This window comes from Ambystoma mexicanum, chromosome 3p (assembly GCF_040938575.1).
Source record: "Ambystoma mexicanum isolate Mex_15411 chromosome 3p, UKY_AmexF1_1, whole genome shotgun sequence".
Classification (NCBI taxonomy): domain Eukaryota; kingdom Metazoa; phylum Chordata; class Amphibia; order Caudata; family Ambystomatidae; genus Ambystoma; species Ambystoma mexicanum.
This window is the reverse complement of record NC_090925.1, coordinates 1,001,096,372-1,001,119,687: the sequence shown is the minus strand read 5'-3', so window position 1 is coordinate 1,001,119,687 and position 23,316 is coordinate 1,001,096,372. Positions and strand designations below refer to the sequence as shown.

General features: G+C 46.9%; 1 protein-coding gene across 2 annotated transcripts in view; it reads right to left on the bottom strand.

Annotated features, from left to right (window-relative positions):
- Nucleotides 1–251: 251 nt before the first annotated feature.
- The window catches only part of EMILIN3 (elastin microfibril interfacer 3), a 128,321-nt gene continuing 105,256 nt past the window's right edge, over nucleotides 252–23,316 (bottom strand). For both annotated transcript variants that reach the window (XM_069652296.1, XM_069652297.1), the window contains exons 3-4: nucleotides 10,758–11,020; nucleotides 252–4,794 (exon numbers count right to left, since the gene is read on the bottom strand). In XM_069652296.1, the coding sequence (XP_069508397.1) occupies nucleotides 2,894–4,794; nucleotides 10,758–11,020 (2,164 nt within the window). In that variant the 3' untranslated portion in view covers nucleotides 252–2,893. The remainder of the gene's footprint in view (nucleotides 4,795–10,757; nucleotides 11,021–23,316) is intronic.

Here is a 23,316-nt window from a genome sequence, read left to right as displayed (position 1 = left end):
CTCTTCCAGCTGTTTGAGATGATATATCCTGTATTTTTCCTGTAAGAATTAGCCACCTTATCCTAGCCTAACGGAACAGCACTCTGACTGCCTGCTGGTCTGGTTTGCCCCACAATACAACTTGAATCTAATGAGTTAATCAAAATCAATACCAACCTTTATCATCATGTTTGCAGAGAAAATGTGAAAAAACTTGTATATCCTTCCAAATCTTCCATGGTTTGGAAAAATAGATAGTGTCCAGAAGTAGAAACATGGCAACAAATCATTATTTAATATGTGAAATCAACAAGAATAAACAAACGGTGAAAACATATAGAAACAAACAAAATAAAATGAAAGATCAAGTCTTCAGAATGTTGGTCACGTTGGAGTCTCTTCAACCAGACAGGGCAGATTGCCCCAGAGAGAAGATCTGCGCGTTAATATACAGCATTAGTTATGACAGCAGATCAGGATTCCTTTTGGTTAAGGCCCTTGTGTTAAAGCAAATATTCCGTAACCCACTCTTGCCGTTAACAAACAAGAAATCTTGAGAAATGAGGTCATTGTTGTCATCAACGAATATACAAAATAACAAGAAATATAAACAAACAAAAACATTTTTTATTCAGCTACTTCAAAACCTGTTGACCATAATGATGGTTGTTCCCTTGAAATCAAGGCCCTTATCGATCAGGTAACATCAGAATATAAGATTGCTACGCCATTGATGTATTACAAGCCCCTTATTGTTTATCATGGCAAGTATGACATAGTCTTGAAATTGGGAAAAGAGTGCTTGGTTGGTCTGGCTAGAAAGGGGTTAATGCGGTGACAGATTTGGCTTTAATGTCACAGCTTTGTTCTTAAATGGGTTGCCCTCACATATGTGCTGTTCCATGCACATCTGTGCAAACCCTTTAAGCCATTTCTGAGAGAATCGTTTACTTCTTATACAGATGACCTCGCTCCATGGGAAGTCATGTGCATCACTCTAAACACAGCCTAATATTAGACCATTGGAGCTTTGAGATCCAACTAGTTCCTTATAGGAGAACATTGAATGAGAAGAGTTGCTATAGGGAAAACAGCAAGATCCATCATAGAAACAAGAACATTTGACGAACACTCTAGTCAATCGGGAGAAGAAGAGGGACAAGAGCAGACAATAAAGGGAAGAAGAATCAATGAGAGGAGGAACACTAAACAATGGGAACATGAGCCACCAAGGGCAACAAATGCCAATGAGGGGAAGATGGGCCAAGGACTGAAGCAAACACAAACCAACGTGGAGAAGAGTCACAAATGTCAAGAAGAGCGCATGAGGAGAACATTTGCCAACACGGGAAATCATAGCCAGCGAAGGGAATACCAGCCAAGGATGGAAACAGAAGAAAAAAAGGGGTGCACAGGCTAACAAAGGAAAGCAGTCCAATGGGGCAAGCAAGAGTAAATGAGGAACATACCACCTAATGAGGCTATGATGAGCGAATTACAGAAATAATTAATTGAGATTCACAAGCGCCAATGAGTGGAAAAGAGAAACTTACAGGAAGAATCATCACTGAGGAAAATAAGTCAATGAGGGGACCAAAAGCGAATGAGAGAAAGAAGCGTAAATGAGCAGAACATGAGTCAATGAGAGATTTAGTGCCAACAAATGGGACAAGGGCCAGTGAAGAGAATGTCCGCTATGAAGGAGAAACAATCCAGAAAGAGGAATGCAGGTCGCCAAGAAGATAATACACCAAATAGGGCAAGTCACACCAACAAGCATAGCATGAAACAATAACAGAAGTAACAGCAGTTGACAGATGGGCAGTCATAGAAGAAAACGGGGTAATACCAGGGGAACAGGAGAAATCATGGGGGGAGAATCCAAGACGGAATCAAAAGTCACCCCAATAAGGGACACATGAACTGGAGACCATAAACCAAGCAACAGCCAAACTTGGTGATGAAATCCAGTGATAGTGACAAGCGTCAACAGGAGGTATCACAAGAGTAACAAGAGGGTCATAAAACTACACTAATAAAATATGAAGCATGATACAAGATCCAACAAGGGGAAGGCTGCAAAACTGATACATGAGCCATAGAATGCTGCCTAGATAACAAAAAAGACACGGCCAACAAAGGAGATGATGTACGCACGAGACAGAAAAGGGGACAGGTCCATCCAGTGGAGCGCGAGAACCTCTATAAAGATCATCAAGACTTGAGCTGTCTAATGACGGAAAGTCGTCCAAATATTCGCATTTCTCTTTGAGATTTCGAGTTCTTAGTATATATGTATATATTGGATCAAAGGAAGGCCGGGAACAAATCCTGATATGACAAGGTTGGAGCATGGTGGGCATACTTGTCTATGAGTGGAGGCCTTCCACAAGCGTGCGCCGCTGCAATCAATCACCTGCACTTCCAATTGTGTTCTGATGAGATACCGCGCAACTCATGCCATCCAGTTCTAACAGCTTGCGTTTAGTTCTCCAAACAATTGAGATGTAATGGAACTACTAGACACATTTGCTCTTCAAAAGGAGATCAGACAGGTACAGAACACTTATTAGGTTATGTTGTAATTTTTGCGTAGTTCTATGCCACCATAGGGGTCTAAGCGTGTGCCTATGACTGTTGGCAATGTCGATGTTCAGCTTTAGCATCTGGAAACCCAGTAAGGAATTACATCTTCCTAAAAACACACACTTCACAGTCAAGTCAACATCACTGCTTATCTCGTTCTTGCTCAACAAATAAATTTCGGATATGAAAATAGATCCAGGAAACGTAGCAGATTTAATTTATATTTTTCTTTAAAAAAAACGTTGTCACATGGCAGTCTCTCTTTAATATATATATATATTTATTTATGTATAAGTTAATTTTTGTTTCTTTGGATTTTTGACCCAAGTCAGCGCTTCTTCCTGTTTGCGGTGGCTGGCAAACTTATATGCTCTGCAAGCTCTGTTACCTTGGCCTGACAGTCAAGCAGATTGTCCTTGAGAGAAACGATCTCCTGTGTGTGGGCTGATAAGGTCCCATTCAAGTGGTCCATGTAACCCCATAGGCCACCAGTGTGCTTCTCCAGTTCATCTTTGATGACGTCTAGGCTTCCTGTTACCGCACCGAGTTGTCCGCACATGTTCTCCACTTGGCCAACTCGGTTATCAAATCGGATCACCTCTTTCTGGAGGTCGTGAGCCACATGTTTGCAATTTCCCAAATCAGTCAAGATCCGAGTTTTGAGCCTTTCAAGATCCCCACGGAGGTCCAGAACATGCCGGTTACTGAATCGCAGCTGTGACCCTTGATCTTGAACTTTCTCTTGAATGGAGTGGACCTCGTCTGTGATTTGGCGGTCCCGCTCTTCTAAGGATGAATTGACATGCACCACTGTGTCCGAATACTGTGTGACAGAGTCCTTCAGGCCAGTAAGTGATTTGCTAACGGTGCTGAGGTTAATTTTGAGCAGGGTGATTTCCCCCTGAAGGGCATTAGACGCCTCCTCCTCCCTCTGCCTCTGGAACTCCAGCATGGTCATATTCAGCTTTCTCAGAAGGTCTGAGTGGATGTCCAGTTTGAGGAGGAGATCCTGCGTCTTGCTCTGACAGTCCTCAAGATCTGTCCTGAATGCATCCATGCCAGTAGAGGTTGTGGTGGCACAGTCCTGAGAGCAGACACTCTCCAGCGTGGTCAGCCTGTTTTGAAGCACCTCTATCCCATCATTGGCCTGCTTCTTCATGGTTGCAAGCTCATTCTCTACCATGGGCATGACCACGCCATCCATGGTCACTGGCATGCTGACATTGGTGAGCTCGCCAAAAATAGTGACAAACCTCTCCTCCAAAGTTCTCATTTTGTCGTCAAAGGAGGTTTTGATGCCATCCACCTCCAATCCCATTAAGCCCCTAATGCTGTCCTCCACCTCGTGGCATCGTCCATCAACCTCCCGTTCTGTGGCATTTATCTTGGCCTCCATATCCTCAAAGCGACCATTGAAGAAGTTCTCAAGGGTCACTGCAGAGAATTGGGATAGCTCATTCTCCAGTCTGGAGTTCAGGTGCTTCTGTGAATCGGAAACCCCATGGATACCCTTTTCTAAATTGTCGAGGCGCTCTGTGAGGTAGTTGATGTTGCTGCAGCAACTCTCGACCACAGTCAGACCCTGAATCTGGCTTTCCAAGTGGCTGATGTCCTTCTTCATCTGTAGCTCCTTTCCATCCAGCGATTGCTGAAGCCTCAGGTTGGCAGCCTTTTCTTCCTCGCACTGTTGTTGCACCTCTTTGATTCGGAAATCGCATGTACTCTGTATATTGAGCAGTTTCTTCTCAAAGCCATCCAGCATCTCTGCCCTTACACTGGCCAACTTGCTCTCAATGTACTCCTCCAGCATTTCAATTGAGGTCAAAGGGGATGGCTTGGCTGCTTCAAGAAGGTGCTTGAGTCTACCATCATGGTCCAGGACCATACCATGGACCTCATCTAGTAGATCTGTCTTGGTTTTGAGGAGGTTGTTCACCTCAGTGACTCTTCCCATGATGTCCCCAACTGCTGGGTATGCAATGGTGTCTTTCTCTGGCCTATCCACTATCCCATCTGGGATGACCCCGAAGCCCACACTGGAATCTGGCACGCTCGGGCTGTTCACTAAGGACCCAATCATCTTGCTGGTATCTTCTTGAATAGCGAGGCGGAGGTGGTCGCCCATGCCATTCACCATGTTGTGCAGGCTGTCGTAGGATTGAGAGAGGCGTCTCACATCTTCCTCCACACGATCCAACCTTTCTCCAAAGATTCCTGGCATTTTCTTTCCTGTAGAAGATAAAAAAGTTTGTTTATGAAGATGCATTGGATGGAATTGGGAAAATGCAAATGAACTTTCATTAAGCACATAAATGTTGGTCAATTGTTGCAAACTGAGGTGTTTATGAATGATCAGAAAAGTTTGGTATTTCTCGGCACTGCCTTCTAGTGAAATGAACAGAGAGCATTGTCAATCAAAGGAAGCTCAGATTAACAGAGAGTAGTGTCAATCAAAGGAAGCTCAGATTAACAGAGAGTAGTGTCAATCAAAGGAAGCTCAGATTAACAGAGAGTAGTGTCAATCAAAGGGCACTCATATCTCCCCACATAGAAGATGGTGAGGAGCAATGCAAGCTATTAAGGAATGAAAGTCCTCACTTAGATAGATTGCAGTGCCACATGCGTAACCCCTGTTTCCCCCAGAATAGAGTGAATTCGAAGGGGCAAGTGCACATGGCACATGTAGCAATATTAATAATAACCTGCTTAGGTTGCCACTGGGTTATAGGTTTCAGCCTTTTCATAGCCAACTCAATGCTACCCTTATATCAAATGTTGAAGTATAAATAAAAATGACTTGCCTCTACCGTGGTTCAAACCAGTTAGATATATGCACGTATAGACATAGGTCTGCACGGAAATGCATTATACATTGGGCTATCCTAGTGTTCCAGGTTCTCTCATTAGGCTGCAGGTGTAGATCGATCCACTTTCTTTGACTGGGATGAGATGGAAGAATGAACAGTTCGCAGTCCTGGTGAATGCCAGAACCGTGTTCGAGGACACATTTCGTTCTGCTTCAATAGCCCGACTTGCCAGTTTGGTGTGCCCGGGTAAGGGATCCATATAAAGCTAGTTAATGGTCTTTCCCCTTTCTCTGGGCTCCTTTTGACCTCTGCTGAGGGCTGGGTCTTGCTTTGCCGCTGCCCCATTTGCTATTTGGTTTTTCCAAGCTACCAGCAGCCTATTCTAATCCTGGAATTCCACCTGGAGCAGACATTTCTAGATTTGGTTATCTTATTATGGTAGAGGGCGCCATCTGCAAGGTGACATCAAGGTGAAGCCTTGAGCCATGTGAGGTAAGGTGTAGGTCCTGGGGTTGTATCAAGGTCTGCCTTTTCCACCCTTTAGCTACCTATGCATTAGGAGAGGGTGCATGAGCCATCTCCTACCCTCACATAACACACTCCAGGATCCATCAGGAGGTCCACTACTAGCAACAACTTCTTCGTGATCAACATCAACAAGATGCACCAAAACATAGATTCTATCGCCAAAGAAAACAATGCCCTTCAGATCGCACCACGCAAAGCGATGACATAGACTTAATTCAAAACTCTCTCCTTCGAACACCTGACAAAGACCTTAGCATCCCTCAAACCACATGCTACTCAGAAGAAGTCACGACTCAGCCCAAGTAAGACCACACCACATCCCGGGAACCATCAATGATTCCTCACTCAGAGCACCTTCTCCACTATCCAACTCCCCACTCAATATAACAGCACTGGGTTGTGATGACCCTAATTCCATCCCATCAGCCACCTTCCTTTCCTAGGAAAATCCTTGAAAGAGTTATACTCCCCCAACTTCAAGCAAACAGCCACGTGCAGAGAGCTATCAATCAGGCTTTGGACATAGATGCAGCATGTAAACAGACTGCATCCAAGCGGTGGACTATGAATTCTGCATCGTCAATGATAGATAACCTTGCCTCCTGTATCTCCTTAATATCTCTGGAGCCTTCAGCATAGGTGGACAATGAATTCTGCATCGTCAATGATAGATACCCTTGTCTCCTGTAACTCCATAATCTCTCTGGAGCCTTCAGCATAGGTGGACAATGAATTCTGCATCGTCAATGATAGATACCCTTGTCTCCTGTAACTCCATAATCTCTCTGGAGCCTTCAGCACAGTAAACAATCAAGCCCTCATCAACAAGCTTCATAACCACATGCGAACCGAAGAGAATTTCCTCCACTAGTTCGCCCATTAGCTAGAAGACAGCCATCAGTTTGTGCTGGTGAGTGCCAACAGATCACCACCTCTACCCGTCACCTGTAGGGCCCACGTGGCTACATCCTCTCACCCATGATCTACAAGCTCTGCATGTAGAGCCTTGGAATTCTCCTTGCCAGCCACAACATCCACATCCAACATTACTCAGTTGATTCACAACTAGCTGGAAATATAACTGTTTGAATACATTCACCAACTCAAGACCTGCCAATCCCCCTGACTGACATGAACCCCCACCAAGAAGATGTTCCTTCTCCTTACTAGCAGCACAAAGCAGCCACACATCCAGGATAATCTACCAGGAAGGCCAAAGGCTTCATCCCGCAGCTGAAAGTCTATGCCACGTATCGGATATTCCATAAAGACAGCCACTGCTTCAAAAAACGCATAGCGAACAAAATTCAGAGAGCATGGTACAAGCCATCCTCCCTAGAGCAAATCATACAGTTCCCACCAGATATCATCTTCGGACACTCCATATCATATCTGCCTTGCTAATATCCTACCTGTATGGAGGAAACAATCTGCCCAACCAGTCTACCCATCACCATCTGAGCACTTCTGCTGCTTCCTGCAACATCACAGATCTCTTTGAACTTCCCTGGCTACTGCCAGAAGCATTTATCATCTGGCAAGGCTAGAGCAGCAGAGGTTTAGAAAAGAAAGCACTGGCAAAAGAGCGTCCCAGCCTACGCCCCCAGACTGTAGAACCGATCATCAGACTTTCCACCACCATCATGCGATTTGGAAAAGAAATTAAATTACTTCTCCTCTTCAAGGAGCAATTTCTCCACACCTGTAGGCTACATCTGTACACCCAAAACTCACACACAGCTCTCAGTATTCCCCTGCTGCCACCTGCTGGGTCCACTCTTCCTTCTTTTTGTAAGGTTGCCCACTAACTGTAAATGTGAACCATTCCCTACTACCCTTAATGATATGACGATGAATACTATGTTTCCAGGACTGACCCCCCCCCGCCCCGTAACCATGCAATGTATATATGCAACCCCTACTGAAGGACAGCACCCTGTTGCCTTCCAAAGCTCGGTTCTGGCTCAATCAGCACCCAGAATAACATACATAAAGCAGATGATATTCAGGGTAGCTGGAGATAATGTTTCCAGAGCTGTGTGACAGGCACTGCAAGGCTGCATGTTGCCTACTAGTCTGGCTGATTGGGTAGTTTAAATGCCGCCCTCTAATATTAAAAGCTCACACACCTCTAATCTGTGACAGCAAGGCAAAATATCACTCCCTAATGGGAAGTATGAGTAGACATGAACAGTACACAGAAAATGTGGTTATGTTTTTCAGGGACAAATAAAGAAAGTAAGCTTGTATACTAAGATATTGGTAGAATTGTAGCTAGCTGGCCACATTGCTTATTAATGCCTGAAGGGCTCTTGCAAAAGCAGATGATGAGCCGAGCCCTCGATCGCCAATGCTGTCGATTGTCATTCATGGCGGCATGGACATCTTTATTGACCAGGCAGCAGAGGCCCAGTAAGTTATCACCCACCTTGAAAATGGCAACCACCAGGATCCTTGGCTCCAGTTCTGTTGGGAGTCCTACAGCCAAAGGTCCCGTTGGAAGGAGGCCAACAGGAAATGGAGAAAGGAGTAGAGTGCATCCCTTAGAATGCTCTCCACAGGCTGCTATGTAGATGCTCGATGCGGAACTCACACGTCGTAGAGGTGGCCCTCGCTGTCACCACACCCTGTATAACATGGGTGAGTCATGCGTGAGGGGAACCTGGTTTAACATCCCATGGAACTCGTTGTTCTTAATAGGAAACAGAAAGTACCATCAAGATACTTTGAGAGTGTCAGAACACAGAGTAGGGCTCGGCTTAGCATGGCACAGAAAAGCAAAAGGATTATCGCATCCTATTTGCCAAATTGTCATTGTCTCATTTGTTGTAATCCCAGGGATCCTGGACCCTTCCATCTCATGGCTGCGATCTCTGATTATCTTCTAGTTGAAACCAATATGAACCTATCTCTCCTTGATTGGACAATCCCTTAGAACTGTTCACTTTAGGTGACTCTAATTAATATCATCTCTCCACAGGGACTACAGTGGCTGCCATGGGTGGAGCACAGCGTTGTTACCACTCTTCCCACAAACAGCTTGCAGACACACCTAAATCTAAATATCTGTAGGCCGCCAAAATGCCCTACGGCTAAACTATGATGTACCGGCATCACACCAGAGCCCAAGCCCTCAATGGATGCACTGGCGCCCCCAGCCTACTATCGCACAACTTGGCAGCATTGGTAAGCTTGCAGTGCCAGTTGAGGGCATTCAGCCTGGCCCACTGTACACCTATAGGTCACTGGATATAGGCAATCGACATCCAAGGCATCATACTTAAGACAGCAGATTGTGGTCCATATGTCACCAAAGCTATGCAGAGAATTCACCTTTGAACAAGGATACAGCACTGCCAAGCCAGGCCAAGTTGTCCTTGTAATTTGAGTGGTCCGAAACCAAGAAATTGATAGGATGCCCATCCTTCAGTAAAATAATGCCTACCTAAATATAAGGGGCCAGATTGTCTAGTTTGAGGGGTATGTAAACATGCCTTTAACATATCCCATTCCATCTTAAATGACAACTGTGCCAGCCTCAATGGTGTGTTGTCTTTGAATAAGAATCCTTGCTCCGAGCTGCTGTATCCATTGCTGTAATTGTACACAAGGTGTGTGCAAAATAGCTCTCTGACCTGTTGACGACTAGTGGAGTGAGCTGATATTCACTAGAGACCAAGAACTGGCCATCTGAGGAGAATCGATTGTCACAAATCCCTGCAATAGTGTCCTGATAGCAGTGACACCCGCCATCGACCCGAGAGTACAACGAAATGTGTTTGACTCACACAATGTTGTCCAACTCCAGGCCTTGAGGGCCTGATCCATGCCAGGTTTTCAGTATACCACTCATTAATATTCATGAGAAAAATGTGCATACAACGAGTCTAAATGTGTGCACATTTTTCATCATGAATATTAATGAGGGATATCCTGAAAAACCATCAGGATCCCGGCCCTCGAGGCCTGGGGTTGGACACTAAAGACCTGATCAGGCTGAGAGACAAATTCCCCAAAACAAAATGACAAAATGTCAGGAAAGGGGCAATGTCATTGCTTTAGTGCTGATCATCTGGTGACGCTCCATGAAGAGGAGCCTTTGAGGCGTGCTGTCCAGATGGAGCCATTCAGGAGCAGACACGCCCACCTCTGCACCCGCCACTGTCATGGAGCTGCTTCAAACGCTCCCCAATGACTTTGAGCTCAAGATTCCCAAAAGATGGGCTGCTGGTTCTGTGAACGCCACAATGGAGAAACTGGCGGTTGGCCAACTGATTCAGCAAGCTCGGCCGTGATCACCCTTCATCCAAAGATCTGACAACCTGGTACAGGAGGGCCTCTTTACCGTGGAGACCCGATGGTTGTGTATTCTCCTTTGAATTATTTTTGACGGATTATCTTCACTTCACACACCACATATCTGTGTGGTTACTGGTGAAGACGGGTTTACTTTTGTTAAGTAAGCACTTGCTTGGACATGCAGCTCTTTATTTCTCAGCTGATTTGCAATTGTGAGATTATGGGGGGTGGGGTAGGGGGTAATGACTCAAGCCCAGCCTGCACCTGCTGCATGTGAGCAAAGGGTACTTGCAGAGGGCTATGGCATCTCTCTGTTTGCGGATATCTGGCTTCGAGTGTGATGTGAGCATAGCTGGGGTGTGTTAAACGCCTTCTCCCTCTCCCACTTCTTTTCTGTGACTTGCCCCTCACAGCAGGGGTGAAGGATGTAAAGATGGGGATAGGGTAATGAAGGGAATATATCCTAAGGGTAAGGGTTGGGGGCAGTGTGGGCAGAGAGAATGGGAGGGTAAATAGGGAAGCAGGAAGGAAAACAGATTTCCACAAAGTTGGACTCACCATAGTTGCTTTTCTTTGGTGGCACCTGCCCTCCTGGGAATGCATCTGGGTGCAGTTTTGGATGGGCAGGGGGCAGCATGCCTCCTGGGAACTTCTTTGATCCTGGGGGGACCTTGGGACCCGGAAAATGGGGCAACAGGCCTGGCTGTTGAGTGGGAATGTCTTGACAACCTTCTCCGGAAAATCCCGGGCAGCACCTCCACTCCAGTTCGGTAATGGTCTTGTAGCCGATCTTGTACTTCGGCCTGAAGAGTGTTCGATACCTTTTAAAAAGAGAGGTGGGATGTTAGGTTCTGATAATAAACAATCATATTAACCTTTTAAGTTCTATCACCCACATACCACCAGTGACGCCTTGCCCATCTGCTGATTTGAAACTGTGAACATTGTGCAGCAGCTTATACAGACCAGCCTACAACGCCGAGCAACATAAGGGTTACGATAGCTGGCCTGTAAACTCTAAAACAGTACTATAACAAACAAATGATCAAATCAATACATTGAGATTTTGGATACAAGGGCCTCATTCTAAGTCTGGCGCTCTGGAAATAAGGTAGCAACGTACGGCACCATTTCCGGACTCCCAGACTAAGAGAATGCCTACAGGGGTCGAATGCCTACAGGGGTCGGATCTCCGGGCAGGTCTGTCCTGCTGGAGTATCGCCCCCTAAATGCATGATTCTCATGGAAGTCCTTTGCGACTCCACAGGAATTGGGACTTACAGTTCCCACCGCCTGATATCCTGGGCCACCGCGACTTGTAATGTCCCAGTGGCACCGGGATATCAGGCGGCAGGAACGGTGTTATGAGGTCGGCAGCAAGGCGGGTTCCCTTGTAATGAGTGTTGCAAAACAATGGCAGTGTTTGTTTACCAGATTGATTTAGTTTCAGTTCATCGGAAATAAATTGGTGCTATCCCATTTGTCAATCGAGTCATATCTGCCATGTAGAAAAATATGATCACGTGATATCGTTTTACATTGCACAATATGTTTTCAAGGGGCAATTTCTCTGCATTCAACAGCACAATCACCAACGCAAGCATTTCTACCCCTATTCTGTTTCAATAATTGGAACTGGGCAAGCCCTAAAATCATAAATACAACTTTTTCACTGTGACCTTCTATATAGACTTCTGTGGTTGAAAAAAAACCTTTCCTTCACAGCACAGACTTCTTTGGCCCGCCTCCAGCAACCTCTCCTGCCTTCATGGCAAAGACAGGGTCGGACTGGGCCATAAAATTATCTCGGGCAACAATGAAAAAGTGTCCCACAGTTACAAATGGCTATTCATTTCTTTTGTGACACCGTTTGAATAGTACCCAAGGGGGAGTTTGTCGATTAAATGTGATGCAAATTGTGCATTTTAAAGAATATTGATTCAGCAACTCTGGTCAAAACTACTAGCCGCATAGTGCATGAACTCATCAAACTGGCCCGATTGGTCAAACAAGTGGGCCACTTTGACCCCAAAAATGGACCCACACCAGCATTTTGCGATTTTGGTTCGGCCATGTACCTATTGTCCTATAGGCCAGTCCGAGCCTGGGCAAAGATCCATGTGGGGATGGACTCTAGCATGATCAGGTGCTTTATAAGAACACATCTGAAGGTGTGTGATTGACAGAGTGACTGATAAATATGTCAGCGCACATTTACTCGGGAGAGTGCTCTGTGCAGTATTGATGGGATCTGAGCACTTCACTTGCTTGCCAATTGATCTACTCATTCGTGGCTAGATTGGTTACTGGGAAACACCTGCATAGATTGGGGTAGCGATTGGAAGGTGTGGGCGGGGGGATGTGTGTAGCACGGAGGACTCAATTCATTTTCCAGCACAAACAAAGATCTTTTTAATATGTGCCTCACCAAAAATTTACTTTTGGGTTGGGGGATGGCTGGGTTTTTAGGGCTCATTACGAATTTCGTGGTATTTCGGCAGTAATACCACTGAAATACCATTAAATGGTATTGCTGTTACTGCCTCTTGGTCTGTCAGTATTATCACTGGAGGTATTACCTCCGGCTGTAATACCGCTGAATGACAAGTCGCAGTTTGGAAGTGTAAATCCCAATTGGTTTGTTTTGGCAGTATTACTTTCGCAGGAATTACCAGATGGTATTACCTAAAAAAATCAGCAGTATTACCAACCGGTAATTCCGCCGGAGTAATTACCTCCACGGAGTAAATTGAATTACCTCCACTTTCTTCCCGTTCCACCAAACTCGTAAGAGGCGCTTATAACAACATATGATTTACTTGACCCTCAACTTGACTGCTTATTGGATCATCGTATCATTTCTTTTCTTGTTGGTTTCTCTTGTTCTTTCTCCTCTCTTTTATTGTTTGTCATCTTTACTAAATTTGTAGCGATTCATTAATCTTTGCAAAGCATCTTGGCGAAAGGCGCACTAGAAGTACATGAAATACGGATACAAATAGAGTAATTGGATCGTTCTGCACCAATGCACAAGAGGGGGGCTGTTCTGATTTGAGGAGAAAGATCCCCTCTTTGGAACACTTGAAGTGATCCAGTAGGAAGAGAAGGGACAGTGGTGTTCTGGGCAGAAACTATTACATAGGCTTGGAATGCGGACACACCGCAGATCTACATGTAAGAAGAGTTAATGTGGTCTGGGTGTGAATAGTGAAAGGGGCGTTCACCTGCAAAGATGCCAAACCAGATGGGGGAGAGCAAAATGTATAGGTAGTGATTAGGTAGTGATTAGGATGCTTCATCAAAGAATGGGTCAGTCAAGGGCTGGTCGACTGCATGGGTGGAGAGCCAGGGGAAGGGAACACTACAGGGATGGAAAGCCAGAGGAATGAAACACTCCACTGATGGAGAGCCAGGGGAAGGGAACACTACAGGGATGGAAAGCCAGAGGAATGGAACACTCCACTGATGGAGAGCCAGGGGAAGGGAACACTACAGGGATGGAAAGCCAGAGGAATGGAACACTGCACTGATGGAGAGCCAGGGGAACGGGACACTGCTCTGATGGAGAGCCAGAGGAATGGGACACTGCCCTGATGGAGAACCAGCGGAATGGAGAGCCAGGGGAAGGGAACACCACAGGGATGGAAAGCCAGAGGAATGGAACACTCCACTGATGGAGATCCAGAGGAAGGGAACACTACAGGGATGGAAAGCCAGAGGAATGGAACACTGCACTGATGGAGAGCCAGGGGAAGGGAACACTACAGGGATGGAAAGCCAGAGGAATGGAACACTCCACTGAAGGAGAGCCAGGGGAAGGGAACACTACAGGGATGGAAAGCCAGAGGAATGGAACACTCTACTGATGGAGATCCAGAGGAAGGGAACACTACAGGGATGGAAAGCCAGAGGAATGAAACACTGCACTGATGGAGAGCCAGAGGAAGGGAACACTACAGGGATGGAAAGCCAGAGGAATGAAACACTCCACTGATGGAGAGCCAGGGGAAGGGAACACTGCAGGGATGGCAAGCCAGAGGAATGGAACAATCAACTGAAGGAGAGCCAGGGGAAGGGAACACTACAGGGATGGAAAGCCAGAGGAATGAAACACTCCACTGATGGAGAGCCAGAGGAAGGGAACACTGCAGGGATGGAAAGCCAGAGGAATGAAACACTCCACTGATGGAGAGCCAGGGGAAGGGAACACTACGGGGATTGAAAGCCAGAGGAATGAAACACTGCACTGATGGAGAGCCAGGGGAAGGGAACACTACAGGGATGGAAAGCCAGAGGAATGAAACACTCCACTGATGGAGATCCAGAGGAAGGGAACACTACGGGGATTGAAAGCCAGAGGAATGAAACACTGCACTGATGGAGAGCCAGGGGAAGGGGACACTACAGGGATGGAAAGCCAGAGGAATGAAACACTCCACTGATGGAGATCCAGAGGAAGGGAACACTACGGGGATTGAAAGCCAGAGGAATGAAACACTGCACTGATGGAGAGCCAGGGGAAGGGAACACTACAGGGATGGAAAGCCAGAGGAATGAAACACTCCACTGATGGAGAGCCAGGGGAAGGGAACACTACGGGGATGGAAAGCCAATTGAAAGCCAGAGGAATGAAACACTGCACTGATGGAGAGCCAGGGGAAGGGAACACTACAGGGATGGAAAGCCAGAGGAATGAAACACTCCACTGATGGAGAGCCAGGGGAAGGGAACACTACAGGGATGGAAAGCCAGAGGAATGGAACACTCCACTGATGGAGAGCCAGGGGAAGGGAACACTACAGGGATGGAAAGCCAGAGGAATGGAACACTGCACTGATGGAGAGCCAGGGGAACGGGACACTGCTCTGATGGAGAGCCAGAGGAATGGGACACTGCCCTGATGGAGAACCAGCGGAATGGAGAGCCAGGGGAAGGGAACACCACAGGGATGGAAAGCCAGAGGAATGAAACACTCCACTGAAGGAGAGCCAGGGGAAGGGAACACTACAGGGATGGAAAGCCAGAGGAATGAAACACTCCACTGAAGGAGAGCCAGGGGAAGGGAACACCACAGGGATGGAAAGCCAGTGGAATGAAACACTCCACTGAAGGAGAGCCAGGGGAAGGGAACACTACAGGGATGGAAAGCCAGAGGAATGAAACACTCCACTGAAGGAGAGCCAGAGGAATGAAACACTGCACTATTGGAGAGCCATTGGAACACTGCAGGGAAGGAGAACCAGGTGGACACTCGTGGGGTTGAGCCACTGTACGAATGGGCAGCTATTGAAATGGAGAGCAGTAGAGATGTACAGCAACAGAGATGCCATGGGACAACCATTGTGTATATTGCAGTGGTGCAAGGTGGGCATTGTGGGCTGAACATGATGGGCTCGGTATTCATTTTAAGACCTTGGTATGTTGAGGGTGGATGTATATGTATATACAGGCATCCGGTGATTTTAAGGTAGAGTTTGCTGCACGCATTTTTAAGTGCAGAATAGTTTTCTTGCATTTCCGTAGTAGAAGTTGTCATGTCAGGAAGAGTTTGCTTCGTTGCACCCTTGGTGCCAATGCACAATGGTGAAGCTTGGAGGAGAGCTTAGGGGCAATGTACTAACAAGGCGATGTCATGCAACATGGGCTCAATTCCTCCAGTGCTTAGAAGCTGGAAGTACCATATAAATCACAAATAATAACGTTGCAAATGCGGCCCTCCTATGCATCATTAGCCTGGCAACAAGGATGTTTAGAGATGGGACATACACATTGTTTCTCTTTCACAGATGCAAGGCTTTCAGGAGCTCTAGGTAGCAAAAAAAGGGCCTTAATATCCTGGCTGGGCGCAATCTTTACACACTTCTAAAGAATAGAACCCTAGGAGGTGGGCCATTACCAGTCTGGTAATGCCCTGGGGCGTCAGTTACAATTCCGAGCGAATACACCTTCTCTGGGGGTTCTATTGCTATTAGTATCTCGGCACATTGTACCGGCATCGTGTCTCGGCACATTGTACCGGCATCGTGAAAAGTGACTATGCCCTGCCGCCACAAACTCTGTTCCATGGAACGTGCAAAGTGTATTTTTGCCGTGCAAAGTCAGTGTCATTTCGTACTGCAAAATTGACTTTGCACGGACTTTGCACTGCAGAAATACACTTTGAACATTTCTTCCATGAATCAGGGTTTGTGTCGGCAGTGCAAAGTCACTTTTTAGCAGTGCAGAGAACTCCATGAATCAGGCCCTTAGGCTTTTGCAATGCCCGGGCTGCAACACCTTGTCACCTGTTGCACTCTGCTTCCGCCTACTCTCTCCCCTGCCATTTACCAATGCCTTCAGGCAGACTCTCGCAGAGCTGAATTGGTTTCAGCATCAATATGTCACGTTGCGCGTCCGAGCTGCTTAGCAGACGTGCTTTGTCCACTATTTGCTGTGAAACATAACCCCAAATGCACCGTCCAAAAGAAAGACCCGAGAGAGGGGGTCATTAGGAGTTGCGTGCATATGTTTTTGGTAAAAGTACTACTGGAGAAAATGACCAGCTCCACTGAGAATATTCCTGCAAGTCCAGCCCCTCGTGAGTTAGCACCAGGCTGAGCGCTAGCGTGGACGTGTTCCTGGAATACTTACAGAGGTGTTGCAAGAACATGTCTGCTTCTATTGGCACTGCCATGCTGATGGTGGAAATGGATCATGTACAGCAGTGGTGCAGAGCACTATAGTGCATTGATTGGAATTCTCACCCTTTTATACATTACGTGAATAAGGTGGCGAGATTGCACTGCATAGAAGGCTAGTTATGACCCTTTTCCGTGCTTTTTCAAATCCCTCTCTTTTTCACTTTAAATTCTTATGTGCCAATACCTGGAATTAAAGCAGGGCCTGTCCCATCTGCAAGCTAAGTGTAGCGCTGGCCTCTTATATCCGCAATCTTCATTATACCACCAATGAGAAGATCCGGCGGCTGCTTAAAACTGCCCTGGTTAGTCCCTGTAGGCGCTGAGAACACTTTGCTTACAACGTCTACAGGTCACTGATTATTATAAAGAATATTTCTGTTTGGATCCTCCTTGTCCAAGATTATCCAAACTACTGAGCTTTTCTTTGGGTGGCTGCGCGTTGCGTCTCACTGCCTTCCTATTATTACTCACCAGGAGTCTAGGATCAAGGACACTGCGGATCTGGGCCATCTCGTCACATTATGATAACTCTCTGGATTGGAAGCTATTTCAATATCCAACACCCTACACCAGTTAGATCGATTAAATAAGCAAGTAGTCTAAAAAGGGTGCCGATCCTGTTGCTCAAAATGTAGTCGATGCTGACTGATCTGACCCAGATTGATCCTTCATTATAAGTAACGCCACCCCTCTCCCTTCCTTAATCAAACTGAAGACTTTAGTTCAATTTTAGTTGTAGGCTCATGGAACAGCATCCTCTCCGGGGGACACCAGGGGCCTCATTACGACCTTCACGGAACGGATTAACGGGCTCCGCTAATGGAGACATGCCCGTTAAACCCGTTCCGCGAAATTACGAGGTCCCCTCGCAGGACACGGAAAGGATGCCTGGTTTTACCAGGCGTCGTTTCCAGGTCCCGCGAGGGGAAGAGGGAGCTAACAACGGGCCAGTCGTAATCGGCCCATTGTTAGCTCCCTCTCCCATTCCCATTGAGTCCTATAGGGGCTCAGATGGGAATGGGGAAGGTCCGGGCCTGGGTTTCCAGAGGGAGGAATTACCGGGCCCTCCAAACTCGGAATGGCCCGGTAATTCCCCATTCTGGGAACCCGGTACATGAGCCCGGTTTGGCGGCAGCCATGGAGCTAATAGCTCCATGGCTGCCGCCAAACTCGTAATGAGGCCCCAGATCTCATCCTGGGTCAGGGTGAAAACATCACTCTCCAGTGACAACTCATTGAATCATCAATGAAAAATGCCCATTCATAAAATCATGCAATTAATTTATCCAAGGACAATATTGCCACCCTTGCTCCCTCTTTGGCTGAGTTCTGTAATCACTCTTTTGGCACTGGCTCCTTCCCATCAACTCTCAAGCACTCCCTTGTGCAACCCGTCCTAAAAAAAGCCATCTGCGACCCTTCCTGCCTGGCTAACTACCGCCCTATCTCCACTACCCTGTTCTTGGGCAAACTCTTGGAGAAGTTGGTCATCTCCCAACTAATCCTTCACACTGAATCTGTTGGCTGTCTCCACGACCACCAGTCTGGCTTCAGAGCATCCACAGGCATGGAAACCTCTCTCCTGAACACCTGTGAAGACTTGCTCTCAAACCTCGACTCCAACTCTCCTTCTATTCTCATCTTCCTTGATCTGTCCTCTGACTTTGACACTGTCAATCACGCCGCCCTCCTAAATTGTCTCCATGATACTCTGGGCATCACGGACTGGGCACTGGCTTGGCTGACTTCCTTCCTTTCGAATCGTCCCTCCCAGGTTCAAATGGACCTTTTTTCTCCTCTACCTCACTCTCTACTTGCGGCATCTCTGAGGGCTCTAAACCTTTGCTGTCACTCTTTAACATTTACCTTTCCCCTCTTGCTCACCTGATCTCCACCTTCTCTGTTCACTTCCAGTGTTATGCGGATGACACTCAGCTCTCCTTTAAGCTTCCCTCCTCTACCTCCTCTCCCTCCTCTCTCATTCCTGACTGCCTGACTGCCATCCAGGCATGGTGTGCTTCTAACGATCTCTGTCTTAATGCCAATAAGACTGAGAAACTTCTCATTGGAACTCCCCGTCCTTCCTTCCCCCTACTCTCTGGCCAGCCTCCTTGGGTAACCTCCCCTCACCCTTTTGTGATGCAAAAAATGTGGGTGTTACCTTTGACTCCTCTTTCTCCTTCTCACCACCTATCGTGGACATTGCCAAGAAGGCTCATTTTCAGCTTCACCTCCTCAGAGGGATTCTCCCTTTCCTCACCTTCCCCCAGAAACTCACTGTCTCCAGAACTCTGGTTCTCTCCAAGCTGGACTACTGCAACATCCTCTTCTTCAATCTTCCTCTCTCTTCCCTCCACCCTCTGCAACTAATCCAGAATAGGACTGCAAGACGTATCATTGGCCTTAAGCCCTGGCACTGCATCTCTCCAATCCTAAAATCTCTCTACTGGCTCAGTTGGCTGCAAGGATGAAATTCAAGACCCTCTGCATCATCCATAAGGCTTTCTGGGGCCTGGGACTGCACTAACTTCAACTTTCTCTCCCTAAATACCTCCCTGCTAGAGTCCTTCAGTCCTCTTGCTCAAACTCTCTGCAGGTAAGACGCCTCTCCAAGCGGAGATGGGGGGGGGTAGATCTCTTTCCTCGGTAGGAGCCTCCCCCTGGAATCGCCTCCCTTCCCCTCTCAGACTTGTGCCAGACCTCCTTAAATTCCAGAAACTTCTCAAGACATTCCTTTTTTCCTGATCCTTCCCTCTCACCCTTCCTTGCTAAAGCTCCCTGCTGTTGTGGCAGGTTCCTGGTCCCTTCTGAGTCACACGGGTGCCAGGCCCTCCCTCAACCAGTCTGCCTCAGCACCCCCTTATCAGTACTTGACTTCAGGCGCCCCTCCCTGACTAGGCTACTGAGTCTGGTCTACCCCCTCCTCGCACTAGTTACTTTCATCCCATCCTCCCAGCGCACTTGCCTCTGGGCTCCTCTTGGAACTCACCCAGCCCCTGCCCCCCGATCCCTCCTCGCCTTTTCCCTTTGTCCTGACCTTGCCCCCTCCCCACCAGCAATCCTTGCTTGCTGCACTTGGACGATCCGAATGTCACAAGGCATAGACTGTTTACTGTTGTTTTTCTCCTCTGTTCCCTCTTCCCCTTTAGTCTTGTGGCACCTGGAAACACTTTCTGTAGTATAGGGGCCATACACATTTTCCAAAAGTAAATAAAATCCAATAACTTCCAAATCAATATATTTAACAAGTCTGGACGTCAATTTTTCCAGGCTAGACCAACTGAACTCACCTGGGGGATACTCATGATTTGTTCTGTGCAGGGTTATCAGGTAATGAGTCTGCTGGTCATCTTTGATGCATAGACATCTGCTGGGGCTGTCTTCACAATCCATTTCTGAAACTGGTAAGGCCACCACTCAAGACGTGGAACCATCCCTTCGCCCTTCGCTTGTTGTGAATTTCACTAAGGTCTGCACCAGTGTTAAGAATGTAAGCCATAGCGCACAAGGATGGGTGGGGGAGGGGGGCCAGGCTGTCCGGACACCTGTTGCCTGAGAATTCTAGCTCCTTAGGGTGCTAAGGATTTTTTAAAAAAAAGAAAGGCCTTTAACGCCGACCATTTTGTCCCAAAACTCTCTGCAGCCATGGCAACCTGGCTGCATTGTGAGACGCTGCAATGGCATGGCGGAGCATGCAATGATGTGTGAATTCAATTGCACAAAGCAGGCAGCGTGGGAGAGATCAAGCCAGGCTACAGTGGGAAAGAGGAGAGGTTGGTAGTGAGATATGGTGGCGGGAGACACTGAGAGTCGCAGAGCGGGGAATTGTGGAGAACCTAAGGCAGAGGATCCAAGGACATTAGGCTAGGCTTAGCTGGTCATGGATGAGGATTGCAAGCAAATACAAGGTATAGTGCCTGGAATTTACTCAGGGTCCTTCTTCCGGATTAGCTGAGCGAAACGGACCATTCAAAAAGAGTGATAATGTTCATTAGTGCCAGAAATTCTCACGTATCAATAGCATCCTGCCTTCTCAGTTATCTAGAGCAGTGGAATTCAAAATCGAAGGATCTCCCATCTCTTACCCAGCCGGCTCGATCGAAGAGCAACTTTCAGTGGATTGCCGGGGATCCAATACCAAGCTATTGCGCATACTATCTTGGTTCAGCTCAGTGGGGGAAATCCCTATTGTAATTTCAGAGATGCTAATTCACAGTCCTCGCTCATTTGGATGAAGAGATATATTTACTTTGCTCTCACCCTCAGTAAGGTTTATTCAAATGATTGTCCAAGGAGTCTGGAATACTACCACTTGTGTTAACTCTTATGGGCACAGATTTTAAGTCTTGATTTTGTTTAATATGTACTGCTCTTTGCAGTAATAGAGGGCAAAGAGAGTACAATAGAGACTTCGCCTTACCCTTAGTTTGCCCTAACCCAAAACAATGTGAAGTACTTAGGACTGCCCTTGTGATCGCTGCACTCTTAAATATCGCTTTTGAGCAGTTGCTGTCAGATATGCAACCCAACAAGGGGACTGAACCACATGTGCTCTTGTACTGTCAACCTCACACCCAGATTGCTATTCACAGTTTCATGAACCTCTCACTACCCAGTGCTGACACCAATGAATTCATTCTATGCTGAACTAAAGGTGTGAAAGGAGTCCATTCATTGAGAGGATTAAGCCCAGGGAATGGGCTCAGAATCTGGGTGCTTTGGTTGTTTCCATGCCTTTTATGGGGTTCACACTCCACCCATCCCTCTATGAGGGGTCGCTCCGTGGGATGGCCATTTTGGCGTGAAGGTAAAGTTTGCAAGAGTGACCTCCTTCCCAGTGCTCCCTGACACTTAGAGGTTTCAGCTCATGTTCAGTGTTCTTAGGAGCAGCTCACACGGCAGGGGCGGCGGGGAGCATCCACCACTGGGGGTGTTTGAATTACAGATTCAGAGCCTTTCGGGGAAAGCAAAGCCGATTATTGAGACATGAGCGCTTCTTTGTGATTTGCTCCTGCGTTCTCGAGGATCCGTGAAATCGCCCCGTAGGTGATATAGCGGTAGGCACCTGGCAGTTTTCCATTTTCTATTGTGTGTTTGCACATCATACTCAACCGCCTGATTAGTAAAGTTTCCACTTTTCTCCTTTCCCAGCTCACCCTCATCTGCACCAGCTCTTGGAGACAGATTTTGATTTGTAATTGAAGGGATGAAAGGTACCTTATGTCACCCCCGCTATGTCGGAGAGTGGCCCTCCAGTTTTCTTGGTTCACATCACTTTTTCTATTGTTAGTGCTACCTAGTTATTGCCTTGCTTCACCCCCCTTGCCAAGAATCTTCTATGATGGCGGGCCGAACTTTTAGCGACTTGCAGCAGAGGTTTTAATAGGCAGGACAAATGGGCCTATCAATGGACCTGTAGAAAGGGTGGAATGAACCAATAACGTTTACTTTTCTCCTGTCCTCCAACACCGGGCGGAATTAACCCTTCCTTTCCCCCTAAATCAATCACCACAAAAACAAATAAAACAATTTACAGTTAAGATGAATTAGTCAACATAAAAGTACTAATTCTATTAGCCCCCTGCACTTGCACGTTCTGAACACTCACAGGGCAAAGTAGGTTTGTCTCCCCTTCCCTCTATTCTCAAGAATTGTTTGTACTATTAATGCAATTTATTTATCCTTGCTGTAATTAATTGTCTCCCTTTCCCTTAACCCCCCTCCTCCCCCCCGCCCATACCCCACCCCTGTTGCCCTGGGGTGCTTTGAAATAGTTTTGCTAATTGTATAAGCACCTAATAAGTGACCAATAAATAAATAAATATAATTAAATCCTAATAAACCTTCTTACTGTGTAATTAACTAGCTTTGATCCGAGAATGGCAGATTTTAAGGGGCTCTTTTCTTACACCAAATGAAGAACAGGTATGAGCTCTGTGGGGGCAATTTAGGAGGAAGGGCTCCGAGACCACTATGGGCCTTGCCTGAAAGTGCAAAGTGCCAATCGAGAAACACTCCAACAAGTATTGCGCCCAGAAACACTTGTGTACAGGCACGTTACAAAGGACGGATCATATCATATCATAAATGTCTCAACGATGAAGACCGACGAATTAGCAAAATCCAAGGGACACCGCAACGAGGAACAAATGCAGAAGTGTGTGCAAGTTGGGAGAAGGGTTCCAAGGCCCCCGCGTGCTCACTGTCACACCCTCCTGCTTAGGAGCAGTGTCCCAACAGTGAAGTCCAGCTCCTACAGGTGTTTACCAGATGTGTGCTCAACAAAAAAGGAATATAACACAAGCAAGGGCTCCTCCAACATTGTCAGTGGTCCTTGTGTCCTTTCCATGCATGCTTTGTTTCCATAATCCCTAGATGCCAAGCCAGCACATCACTCACCCTGAACATTATTCCAAAGCATCCACAAACTGGCTTCG